Source organism: Homarus americanus, unplaced genomic scaffold (assembly GCF_018991925.1).
Source record: "Homarus americanus isolate GMGI-L3 unplaced genomic scaffold, GMGI_Hamer_2.0 scaffold10152, whole genome shotgun sequence".
Classification (NCBI taxonomy): Eukaryota; Metazoa; Arthropoda; class Malacostraca; order Decapoda; family Nephropidae; genus Homarus; species Homarus americanus.
Genome location: NW_024741866.1, coordinates 95001 through 108663, shown reverse-complemented (window position 1 = coordinate 108663; position 13663 = coordinate 95001). Strand labels below are relative to the sequence as shown.

Genomic DNA, 13663 nt, shown 5'->3' with positions numbered 1-13663 from the left:
GCTGGGGCTGGAGGGCTAGGGTCTGAGGGCTGGGGCTGAGGCTGGGCTGGTGGCTAAATGATGGGGCTACGGCTAGGGGATGGGGACTAGGTCTGGGGGCTAAATGATGGGGCTACGACTAAGGGGTGGGGCTGGGGCTGGGGGCTGAGGGCTGGGAGTTAAATAATGGGGCTACGATTAGGGGCTGTAGGCTTGGATTATGGTCTGAGCTCAATACACATCCATCATCCACATAAGATAATAACATCCATCTAGAATCACACACCAGCATCCACCATGGCATCATCCACATCAGAAAATATATCCACTTTGAAGAATCCAACGAAGGTATGATTCGGAGATAGAGAGAGAGAGAGAGATGGCGATAAATGAGAGGATGCGAGATAGAGAAAAGAAGAGAGCGAGATGGAGAAATAAGAAGATATAAACAGAGAGAAAGAGATAGCGAGGTGGAGGAGGAGACATAAAGAGAGAAACGGACAGAGAGAAAAAGAGACGAAGAAAGAGTAACAGAGAGAGAGAGAGAGAGAGAGAGAGAGAGAGAGAGAGAGAGAGAGACAGACAAACTTAATCTCATTTCTGTGACCTGATTATAACCTAATCCTTCTGGAATATAACCAGGATATTAGAAGTCAGGAGAAGCTGCTAAAATCCCTCTCCCTTCCCTCTCACCCCCTCCCTCTCATTCTCTCGCTCTCACACAATCCTCCCTCTTCCCCCTCCCTCTCTTCCCCCCTCCATCTTACTCCTCCTTCTCTTCCTCCTGCCGTTCCTCTCCCTCTCTCACCTCTCCTCCCTTTTCCCCCTGCCTCTCAGCACCCTCCTCTCATAGTCCCCCCTCTCTCTCTTCCTCCCTCCCACTCTTCCTCCTCAATCCCACTCCCAAAGTTTTCAGAAGTACCAAACTGGAGGAGGAGGAAGAGGAGGAGGAGGAGGAGGAAGAGGAGGAGGAGGAGGAGGAAGAGGAGGAGAAGGAGGAAGAAGAGGAGGAGAAGAAAGCTTGAGGAGAGATTATCAGATTACACACACGGATTACACACCAGGATTAAACACTAATCCCCCCCCATCCTCACTTGTGCTAAGAACTTAACCTCCTTGTACCTAATCCCTGTTTTGATCACGTCTCAAACACGTATATAAAACAAAAATACATCGAGGATTTTCCTAATGTTTAATCGTGTTACATACCTGTTCTAATCTCCACGCTAAATACCTCATAGAAACACGTGGATTATCCCTATGATCTGGGGATTATCTTCTTAATCTCTACTTAGTTGTATCTTGTCTCTGATCACGTTCTGGGTACATGGGATTTTAACATACATACATACATACATACATACATACGTACATACATACATACGTACATACATACATACATAAACACACTGACTGAACCATCACCCGGAGTAGATATACGGAAACTCTTTATCCCACAGTCAACTAACCAATGAGAAGGAAGAACAAACAGCGCTGGGATTAAAAACAAATACTATTGGCCAGGATAAAAGAACAATAGAGAGTGAACCTAAACAACCAATGGGTCTCCTTCTTCTCTGACCAGGTGTGTGAGTCGGTAATTAGGTAAGGTAGGTGTGTGTATAAAGGTAGTGTGTATGTTATAGGAATGTGTATAGGTAGATGTTTATACTTATTATCATCATCTTCATCATCATCATCATCATCATCATCATTATCATTACCACAATCTACAACCTCAAGCTACTACCACTACCACCACCTCGCACCAAGTACCCTGCCACCACCACCACTACCACCACCTCGCACCGCAATTCTGCCACCACCACCACTACCACCACCTCGCACCAAGCACCCTGCCACCACCACCACTACCACCACCTCGCACCAAGTACCCCTGCCACCACCACCACTACCACCACCCGCACCCGGCACCCCTGCCACCACCACCACTACCACCACCTCGCACCAAGTACCCTGCCACCACCACCACTACCACCACCTCGCACCAAGTACCCTGCCACCACCTAACCACCACCACCACCATGACAAAATATCCTCATTCCTGCTTTACTTTGCGACCAATTTTTACCGACAAATGGCCACACGTACACAACAAATGGCCAGGTAAGGACAGGTGGGAAGAGGAGGAGGAGGAGGAGGTAGAGAAAGAATGAGTCAATACAAGAGACATTTAAACTCGGTGCTGAAGGCGAGGACACGAGGGCACGAGGACACGAGGACACGAGGGCACGAGGACACGAGACAACCTCCCACTGTGTGTGTGTGTGTGTGTCTACCGTTCAGAAACATAATCTCTCATCAATCTCGGTCACCTGGCGTCACACTGGCCCAAGACAACAACAAGGGAGGGAGGGAAGGAGGGAGGAGAGGAGAGGATGAGAGGGAGAGAGGGACAGAGAGAGGGAGAAGGGAGGGAGGGACGGAGGGAGGGAGGGAAGGTGTTTATCACTGGTAGGAGGGAATTCGATTTTACACACTACCTAGTAAAGTCCCCTTCCTTAAGTGACGTTCATTCTCTTACTCCCTCTTCCTTTTCCTTCCTCTTCCTTCTTTTCCTTTTCTCCCCCCCTCTTTCACTCCTCTGTATTCTTCTCCCCACCCCCTCTTCTTTCACTCTTCTCCATCATCCTCCTCATCTTTCCTTTCCCCTCTCCTCCCCTCGCCCTCTTTTACTTCCCCATGCTTTCCTCTCCCTTTCTACTTCCTGTTCCGCTCCCATCATCCTCCTTCCTCCCTCCCTCCAACCCTCCTGCTCTTCACCTCACCCCTCCTCCACCTCCTCACCCTCCCCCCCCGACACACACAAATTGTTACACATCTTTTATTTTTCTCGATTAATGAAACTGTTTTTCTTCAGTAGGAATAAAAAGTCATTAGTTTTCGTGTTTTCAACCTCACACCAACAACAACAACAACAACAACAACAACACCAACACCAACAACAGCAACAACAACAACAAAAGCAGCAATAAGAACAATACTTCTAGGGTTTTACGTGTGTATGTGTGTGTATGTTTATGTATGTGTATACTTGTGTGTACATGTGTGTGTGTACTATATACCTAACCTAACCTAACATTGACCTCTCATATAGACAAACTGCTTCCATGACCCACGTGTATATGACTATTGAAACCTGTTGACCTATGACCTTTCCTCTATCCAATCGGCAAAGGGTCATGACTCCTACGCGTCCTGCTAAAGTTATGTCATTACCACGTTATCCTCACTACAGTATAATTACAGTATAATCACCTATATTTACAGTTTAACTTACATATAATCACATAATTATCGCAAGGTTATTAAAATATTATAAGAGGGAAATTATAATGACAGGATAATTACAATGTCATCGTTACCCACAGAATTATCATACACTCATAATTACTGTATAATCAAACGTACCACAGAATTATAATCTTGTCATAATCACAGAATAATCCCTGACAGACCCACATAATTATCACGTGGTAATCAAAACATCGTCAAGGGATAATCAGAGTATAATTAGGGAATAATTACCAGACTGACTGCCGCACCTCAGCATATATATATAACCCTAGTGTCCAATAGTATCACACACACACACACACACACACACACACACACACACACACACTTTATTATCCTCCTTTGTTCCGGGAGGCAAAACCTTGGCGGTGTCAAGGCAGGTGAAAACCATGTCCTGCTCACCCGGGAACCAGTGTTCATAGAGGGGATGTTACGGTGTGAAAGTGAGAGATGAAGAAAGGGAGGGTAAGTAGGAGGAGATAAGAGGGAGGAGGGAGGTGGAAGGGGAGGAGGAGGAGGAGGAGGAGAGGAGGAGGAGGAGGAGGAGGACCAATGGTTAGTAAACACTATTAAAGACTAATCAGTCCCTTCACCACAATCTGTCTCTCCCCAATCAATTATCTCTCACCCTTCACACCCTTCTCTCACCCCTCACCCTTCTCCTCTCTCACCCCTCTCACCCTTCTCCCCCTCACACCCTTCTCTCACCCCTCCACCCCTTCTCTCACCCTCCACACACCCCTTCTCTCACCCTTCACACACCCTTCTCTCACCCCTCCCCCACCCCTTCTCTCACCCCTCCACCCCTTCTCTCACCCTTCCACACCCTTCTCTCCCCTTCACCCCCACACCTTCTCTCACCCCTCACACCCTTCTCTCACCCCCACCACCCTTCTCACCCCTCCCACACACCCTTCTCTCACCCCTCACACCCTCTTCTCCCTTCACCCCTCACCCTCACCCTCTCACCCCTCATCACCCCTTCCTCTCACCCCTCCACACCCCTTCTCTCACCCCTCCTCCCACCCTTCTCTCACCCTCCACCCTTCTCACCCTTCACCACCCCTTCTCTCACCCCTCCACCCCCTTCTCTCACCCCTCCACACCCTTCTCTCACCCCTCACACACCCCTTCTCTCACCCCTCACACCCACACCTTCTCCACCCCTCCACACCCTCTTCTCTCACCCCTCCACCTCTCACACACCTTCTCTCTCCCCACACCCCTTCTCTCACCCCTCCCCCTTCTCTCACCCACCCCTTCCTTCCTTCTCTCACCCCTCCCCCCCTTCTCTCACCCCTCCACCCCTTCTCTCACCCCTCACCCCTTCTCCACCCCTCACACCTTCTCTCACCCCTCCTTCTCTCCCCTCCTTCTCTCACCCCTCCCCTTCACCCCTCCTGCCCCTTCTCTCACCCCTCCACCCCTTCTCTCACCCCTCCCCCTTCTCTCACCCTCCCACCTTCTCTCACCCTCCCACCCCTTCTCTCCCCACCCCTCCTTTTCTCTCACCCCTCACACACCCCTTCTCTCACCCCTCACACCCCTTCTCTCACACGGGGGAGGGAGGAGCGGGGGGGAGGGGGGGGGGACAGGTAGCTCACTCTCAAAGCAAAATAATGTGCCTCATCATCGACCAATTGGAGGAAGCTGAAGCCATCTGCCTCTTCTGGAGATTTATGTGACCTCAAATTTCCTGTCAAAGGGAAAATTTATAACCGCGACAAAGGGAAGGGGAGAAGAAAGTGGAAGGGGAGGAGAAGGGGGAGACAGGGGTTAGAAGGGGGTAGCATGGGGTGGGGGAAAGGGGAGAATGAAGGGAGAGGATGGTAGGTATAGGAGAGAAGTGGAGAGAATGGGGAGGGGGAAGGGGAAGAGGAGAAAAGTAGAAAAAGTAGAAGAGGAAGGGTATGAGAGAGAGAGAGAGAGAGAGAGAGAGAGAGAGAGAGAGAGAGAGAGAGAGATAACAAAAGCAATACATAATACTAACTGCATCATGACACAGAAAACAACAACAAAATATTTACCCAACAGATGAACATTAAGTACAACAATTCCTCCACCAGATGGCGTTAACTCTGGTTGTATCTGGTCTGGTTTACAAGGCTTTGTTGATGTAAGCAATATATATATCAGCGGAGTGCTTTCACACACACACACACACACACACACACACACACACACACACACACACACACACAGGCATTAATCGACCAGACTCATTTCCGGACCTAGAATGCAGCTCCCCGCACCACGATTTTTCATACTACAAAACCGTGCTTGTGGTTAGGTTGGGTTAGGTTAGGTTAGGAGCAGGTTAGGTTAGACTTAAGTTCGGGAAAGTTAAGGATAGGACTTCCAAACACTTCTTCATCTCTTATTAGTTATTATTAAACCTCAAAACATAACTCTCAATATCACTCATAATCAACACGAAAAGTAAACCTATATTTTTACTTTCCCTCGGAGGTCTTAACACACACCAAGTGAAGACGACACAAAACGAGGCAAAAGACAAACTGAAAAGGTGAAAAGCAAAAACAAAACAAAAAAACAAAACCAAAAAAAGTTAAAAAAATGCAAAAAGCAAAAATAAAAAGAAGCAAAAAAAGGTAAAAAAAAACATAAACAAACGCAAAAAAGCAAAAAAAAACAGCAAAAAATAGTAAAAAATTATATAAAAAACCCTGCTAACCTTGAGACTAGACTAGACTATAAAAATCAAGCCATAGTAGACGTGTATGCTTGTGCTTTCTGGCTGCTGCTGCTGCTGTAGTGCATTAGCAGAGAGATATTGTTCACTTCCTACTTCCTTCCCTATGAGTGTCTAGGTCAAGGTCAGTGGGTATAGTGGTCAGCTTTTGGTGAATATTCTTACCGTATGAGGTCAAAGGTTTGGGGATGGTTGTTAAAGTTTGACTGTGGAGTAGTAGTTATGATGGTTGACCTGGCTGTAACCTGACCTTTTCCTATATAGGGTCAAAGGTGTTGATTTTTTTTCTGGGGGTGGGGAGGAGGTCAGCTATAGTGCCTTCGTCCGTGTTTGGATTTGAGTTTACCAAGTGTGTGTGTGTGTGTGTGTGTGTGTGTGTGTGTGTGTGTGTGTGCAGGCAACATTACAGAGACAGCTTTTTTGGGTGGGAGGAGGCGCCTTAGACGCCATTGGCACAAGGTCAAACACACATCTCAGCTACACTATGTGGGTTAGTGAAATCAGGTCAGGTCAGGCTAGGAGGGGTAGGGTAGGAGGATGGAACTGGGTCACACTAAGAGAGAGAGAGAGAGAGAGAGAGAGAGAGAGAGAGAGGAGTTAGTGTCGTTCTCAATGCAGTGGAACAATGGAGGAGTGAAAAATGAGTGAGATAAATAAGAGTAAGACACAAGGCTGTTACCTACACTGCAGTACAATAAATTGGTGACCCTTAAGAGCATATGCAAGTGATGTTGGCAGAGAGAGAGAGAGAGAGAGAGAGAGAGAGAGAGTGTGTTTATATTCCATCTTCCCCAAACACTCCCTAATCCTCCTAACCACTCCCCATCCCCTATAACTCCTCCACTCCCTCTTACCTCCCCTACCTATTCTCCACTCCCCCATCCTCTATACCCAAATCCCTTCAACTTATCCTACCCATCCATCCATCCATCCTTACCAATGTATCTAACCCTGAAATAGATGGGACTAGATCGTATTCGTGTAATATAAGACGCCTGGATCCTCTCTCGTCTATAGATTCATGGAGTTGAGGTGAGTTTTATCGGATCCAATTCTCCGTTGAGGATATCTGCCCCCCCCCCCGCCCCCCTTTGAGTGCTAAATTGACACCCAAATTAAAAATATATTATTACTACTGGATTATAGGTGATTATATATTAACATCCGGGTATTAATTATCGATTATACATTACACACCAGTTAAATATGTTAATTAACCTATTAATTAACAAATCAATAATGTTAAAGGGAATATATTAACCCCTTCACTACAGGGACGCCATTTTTAATATATTTACCAAACACCAGATGATTTTATTCAGCTCAAAGGGAGACAGCGGGGTTAATACACTATCTCCTATAACAGATAAGGGTTATATAACTTAGGCTACATAATCGATACTATAACTCAACTATAATGTGATATAATAAATGTCAATATGCCTTCCCTTCCTGGATATAAGAGATTCATCTGACTCAGGTCTCGAATTCTTAATAAATCTTACGTGTTTTTGTTTTTTATCGTAAGTTGAGATAAGATAAGGTTATGGGGGGTAGAGTCTCTGTATCATTCCGACGCCATTTTGGATTTAGGAGAGTTTGTTGTTGTTGTTGTTGTTGTTGTTGTTTTTTGAGAGTTGTGTGTTCAGAGGGTTTTATACTAGATGTGAATATTAGAATCACACACATACATAAATACACACACACACACATATAAAAACACACTTCCACAAACACACAAACACATAAACAAACTCCCACAAACACATAAAAAACCCTCTCCCAAACACACACACACACACACACACACACACACACACACACACTCAAAACACACAAACACCAACATTTTCAGCAGGCGTACCAAGCACTTCAGTATTGTAGAGGAGACCAACAGAGACTCTCAGAACACACAACATATTTACAGCCACAAGCAGTGAGGAATTTCCCAGAGTTTCACCCACTGCTTTCCGAGGCTGGGGGAGGAGGGGGAGGGACTGGTTGAATATTCCTCAGTCCTTCTAGGCCCCAGGTTCTAATAAGCCCTGTCCTCCTGGGGTCCTATGTGAGTCATGTATGCGCCGGTCTTTATAATTCCGAGTGCTAATAGACCCTTGGCGTTATAGGCCCTGTTCTAATAGACTTAGAACCTTGCTCTAAGTCCTATTAGAGCCCAGTTCTAATAGGCCCCAGTTCTAATAGACCCCAGTTCAAATAGACCCCAGTTCTAATAGGCCCCAGTACTAATAGACCCCAGTTCTAATAGGTCCCAGTTATAATAGGCCCCAGTCTTAATAGACCCCAGTTCTACTAGGTCCCAGTTATGATAGGCCCCAGTCTTAATGATAGGCCCCAGTCTTAATAGACCCCAGTTCTAATAGACCTCAATCCTCACAGGCCCTTTCCTCTTGCGTCTTAGCCTTAATTGGTGTCAGTCTCATTGATTCCCAATTTCAATAGGCCCCATTCCTGACACACCCAAAGCCAATCTAATCTAATGTAACTTTAAGGGACTGAGTCATCGTACAAAGGAAACCTCTTCCTTAATTGGCCCCAGTGACCTCACAGTCTTAATGGGCACGGCTGGGTTAATGCAGGGTAAAGTTTAGACTCAAGTAGGATTGGAGTACAGTAGCATTTGAACACAGTAGGATTAGGACTCGGAAACCAAACAAAAACAAACATTCAGTAGACAAGAGACATAAAAACAACCAACAGAGAGAGAGAGAGAGAGAGAGAGAGAGAGAGAGAGAGACAATCTGCCATGAATTAAGCTATGCAAATGAACCCCTGGTAAGACGAGTTAGCATTAGTGTATTACAATCAGTGGCGGGAAACATGTTCCAGCGATCAGGTCCTTCGTTCATTAAGATTTATAACTGTCCCCCAGCGAACAATAACCCTTCACTCCTACACCCTGTTATTGTTTATGTGATTGTCAGTACCAGAGAGGAGAGGGAGGAGAGAGAGGGAGGAGAGGGGTAAGTGGTGGTCGTGTGAGTGATGGATGGTAGTGTGTGTGGTGATGGATGGTTGGTATATGCTAGAGTAGGAGGGTTGTTTGTTGAAATAGATGGATGGAGAGGTAGCGATAACTGATGCATGGTGATAATGGTAAGGTTGGTGATAGTGATGGATGGCTTCCCCCTCTTCTTCTTTCCCCTCCTCCCCTCCCTTATTTCTCCTCCTCCTCTGCCTATTCTTCTTTCTCCAACCCCCTTCTCCCCCACTCCCTCCTCCCCCACCCCTCTTCCTCTCCTCCACTCCTTCATTTCCCTCTCCTCCTCCCCCACCCTCCTCCCCACCCCCTCTTCCTCTCCTCCCTCCTTCATTTTCCCTCTCCTCCTCCCCACCCTCCTCCCCACCCCTCTTCCTCCCCCTCCTCCTCCTTCATTTCCCTCTCCTCCTCCCCCTCCTCTCCCACCCCCTCTTCCCTCTCCTCCCTCCTTCATTTCCCCTCTCCCTCCTTCCCCCTCCCTCCTCCCCACCCCTCCCCCCCCTCCCCCCTCCTCCTCCTCATAAGAATACACGTCTTAGGAGGTAAACAACAGCCAACCAATGTGCGTCTTAGCGTCTTGTGATGATAACCTCAGCGAGACAGGGCCTCCAGTACGGTTCATTGAGCTTATTCAGGGGAAGCGGCGGGAGTACCTCCACAGCCACGGGGCACGAGACACTGTGCTTGGTGGTGAGGTGGTGAGTAGTCAGTGGTGGTGGTGTGAGTGGTGGTGGTGAGTAGTGAGTAGTGCTGGTGGTGAGGTGGTGGTGGTGGTGGTGGTGGTGGTAGTGGTAGTGGTGGTGGTGGTGGTGGTGGTAGTGATGGTAGTAGTAATCTTGACTTTTAGCAAGATCGACAGACCAACACTGCCAGACCGACAGACCGACAAACCTAGACAGCCAGACCAACAGACAGACCGACAGACCAACACAGCCAATCACCGTCATGGGTAATTACCTAATTTATGAAACAGCAACAGGAGAAAAAAAATCACCTTTGTCAAACTGTCAACACACCTGACAGCCGAATGTAATTAACAACTGTTTCCTCTGACATTTAAATCACGAAGATCAATTTACATGTTCTGTCTTGATATATATTCAGACAGATGGACAGACAGACACAGAAACACAGACAGATATGCACACACAAAAAGCCACACATAGATATACATACACACACGCGGGGATACACACATAAGCAGACAGACAGACAGACAGACAGACAGAGAGACAAACAGACAGACAGACAGACAGACACACTATAGGACCTCCGTTGGTGTCGTTATTATTTTTTCACTTCCTTTATTTTGGTCACCCGGTGTAATGTTTCCTCCTGACAGGTACAACAGTGACGTCAAGGGCCAGCGGTGAGAGGAGGTGGCTGTGGGAGAGAGAGAGAGAGAGAGAGAGGTGTGGATGGAGCGAGGGGTTGGAAGGAGAGATGGAGGGCGATGGGGAGGAAATAGGGCTGTGAAGGGATGGATGGGAGGGAAGAAGCGAGGGGAAGAAGAGAGGGAGAGAGGGAGGGGACCTAGCCTAGCTCTCACGACCTATTGAATTATTATAGTGTTATACTCTCTCTTTTACATACACACACACACACACGCTAGTACTTCTATTACTACTTTGCTGTCACTCGGAATCGAGTTTGACTATCATCCAGCTATGATACAATGGTATGAGTTATTAGGGATGTCACCTAGGTTGGTGAATTTTGAGGTGATTAAAGAGACCGATACGGGACCCGCAGGGTCGTCCACATGAGTTGCACATATGGGGGGCTACATCTAGTGCGGGAGGGGCGGTGGCAGCGTCTTTCCGGTGTTTGCGCTTGTCTGCCTCGGTTTGCAGTCGGGCTAACTCGAAAGTATTGACACCTTCCCGTGTGGTGCTCCTCCAAGCGTTACGATGTGGAGTGATCGACTCCCAGGTGAGGGGGTCGATTTGGCACTTTTTCAGGTTTGTCTTAAGACTATCCTTATACCTTTTCAGTTGCCCGCCGGCGTTACGTTTACTATTCGTTAGGTGACTGTAAAGTAGCTGCTTTGGCAGTCTACTGTTGTCCATGCGGGTAACATGGCCAGTCCAGCGTAGTTGTTCATGGATAATGGTAGCCTCGATGCTCCTACACACACACAGAGTACAGCGTTACAACAGCACCGCCGGTAACTGTACTCTACATAGACGTAAGAGGATTTATTCTGTAAGGTAACCGACTACAGTAAGTCACCTGAAATAAAAAAATACAGCAAAATAAATAAAAAAAGGAATAAACTCGATGAACTTACGAAGAAAAAAAACACAACGCGATTTTTTTTAGAATAAACTTAAATTTTTTTTAAAAACAATTCCAATACAAAACTGAAGATCTAATTTGTTGAATACCGTGATTATTTATATATATATATATATATATATATATATATATATATATATATATATATATATATATATATATATATATATATATATATATATATATATATATATAAATAATCACGGTATTCAACAAATTAGATCCCTTCTTTACGAAAATAAACACGATAATTAACCAATGAGAAAGCTATATTTTTAACTCACAATAAATCATTGATGTATTAACTTAATGACTCACCCTGTAGCTTTATTTATACTGTACATAGAGAGTAGGAAAATACATAAAAGTACAGGGTGGTTCATAAACTGTTACTCTACGGTGTCTGCCAAATAAAAAAATCCTGACAGCTTTTGACATTTTTATACAAAAGGTTTCCAGTTCTCTTTCCAGTTGGTCAGAGATGGGAAATTTTTTTCGATTTTATTTACTTTTGGGGATAAATTTCTCTCCCTGTGGTAGATGTTAGGTCAATGTTGGTGTTATAACGATAATAAATTCGCATGTATGTTGGATGTTAACTTAGTAAATGTAGAATTAATGTTGGTTTTTCTTTTAATCTCTCTCTCTCTCTCTCTCTCTCTCTCTCTCTCTCTCGTACTAACCAACACATACACTCACACTCTCTCACACATATAAATACACACATACATACACACAGATATGTAGTCATGCTTCCATTGCTGCCCCCCTCTCTATCTCTCTCTCTCTCTCTCTGTTTCTCTGTTGCTCTCTTTTTCCCTCTCTCACACATTTCTCACCCTGGGTCAATCTCAGCCCTCACATGCGGTAGAAAGATCACTCAATGGATCTCTCAGTGAGGTCCTGCAGTCAATCAAAAACCAAAGAAGGCAATTTTCTTTCACGTGATTGGCTAATTTGCATTTTTCTTGAGTGCTAATGGGTATAATGGTGAGGTGAGAAGAATGGTGGGAGATGTCGAGAGAGAGAGAGAAAGAAAGAGGCCAAAGGTGAAAAAGTGAATATTTTCCCTAAGCAAATCACGAAAAGAATAACAAAATAAACAACAACAAAATATAACACAGGCACTATTTTCCCCTGCATTTTCCCTGCCCCCCCCCTACATAAAAAGCCATACGTCTGGCAACACCGCACGAGAACAGGGAAAAAAACACCATCACCACAAATTAGGGAGGAAAAAACTCTTAGTTGAATACTCACTGGAGGTTGTAGAGGCCAATGAATAACCTCAGAACATTCACTGGAGGTTACAAAGGTCAATGAATAACCTCAGAGTACTCACTGGAGGTTACAGAGGCCAATTAATATCCTCGGAGGTTATGGAGGCCAAGGAATAAGCCCAAGGGTACTCACTAGAAGTTACATAGGCCAAGGAATAAGCTCAGGGTGCTCACTGGAGGTTACAGAGGCCAAGGAATATGCCCAAGGGTACTCACTGGAGGTTGTTGAGGCCGTGGGTGTAGTTGTCGAAGAGGTGTGGCCTCATGTATGCCCAGAGCTCGGGGTTGATCTTGGACACGTAATACTCAACTGAACTGGCTCGTAACGCCCCTATCCTCTGGGACATCAACTGTGGAGGGAAACACGTACAGGTGAGACACAGGTGAGACACAGGTGAGAATACTGATGTTAATGTTAATGCACAGGCGAGACATAGGTGACAAACAGGTGAGACATAGGTGAGAAATAGGTGAGAAACAGGTAAAAATAACGCTGAGAAGGAAGTGAATATCAAAATCCTTGCCATAACACAAGAGAGAGACGTGAGGCAGGTGCGAGAGAAATACATTATACAACACACGTGAGAGACACAGGTGAGAGACACAGGTGAGAGACACAGGTGAGGGAAACAGATGTGCATTATCATACCATAACAAGATACAGGTGTGGTGGTGGAGGTATGGCCTAATCTAATATACATCACAAACACGTAAGTAAAAAATAAATAAATAAAAAATAAATATATAAAAAAGTTATTATTTGGTGGGAAAATATTTATAGTTTGGGATAAAAATTAATCCCATGAGAATTAAATTGATGTCGGATTAAATGTCTAGATTAATTACAATTTTCACTACACGTTGTTAATTATAAAGTATTATATATAAGCGAGAGATAATATATATATAATTTATCTAAGTAGGAGTAAAAAAAAAATAATAATAATCCCATTTAATTCGTTTACTTATGATTATTTTTTTTTTTTATTTCTGGTAAATGTTACAGAGTGTTGAAGGTTTTAATAGGTAGTAATATTTATATCAACATTTAACTTTTTCACAAAGAACTTTTTACAT

The 13663-nt window shown here is 45.1% G+C and overlaps 1 protein-coding gene across 1 annotated transcript in view; it reads right to left on the bottom strand.

Annotated features, from left to right (window-relative positions):
- LOC121876048 overlaps positions 1-13663 on the bottom strand; it is a 114814-nt gene that overhangs the window by 38147 nt on the left and 63004 nt on the right. The window contains exon 7 of the mRNA XM_042380930.1: positions 12803-12936. Coding sequence (XP_042236864.1) covers positions 12803-12936 — 134 coding nt within the window. The remainder of the gene's footprint in view (positions 1-12802; positions 12937-13663) is intronic.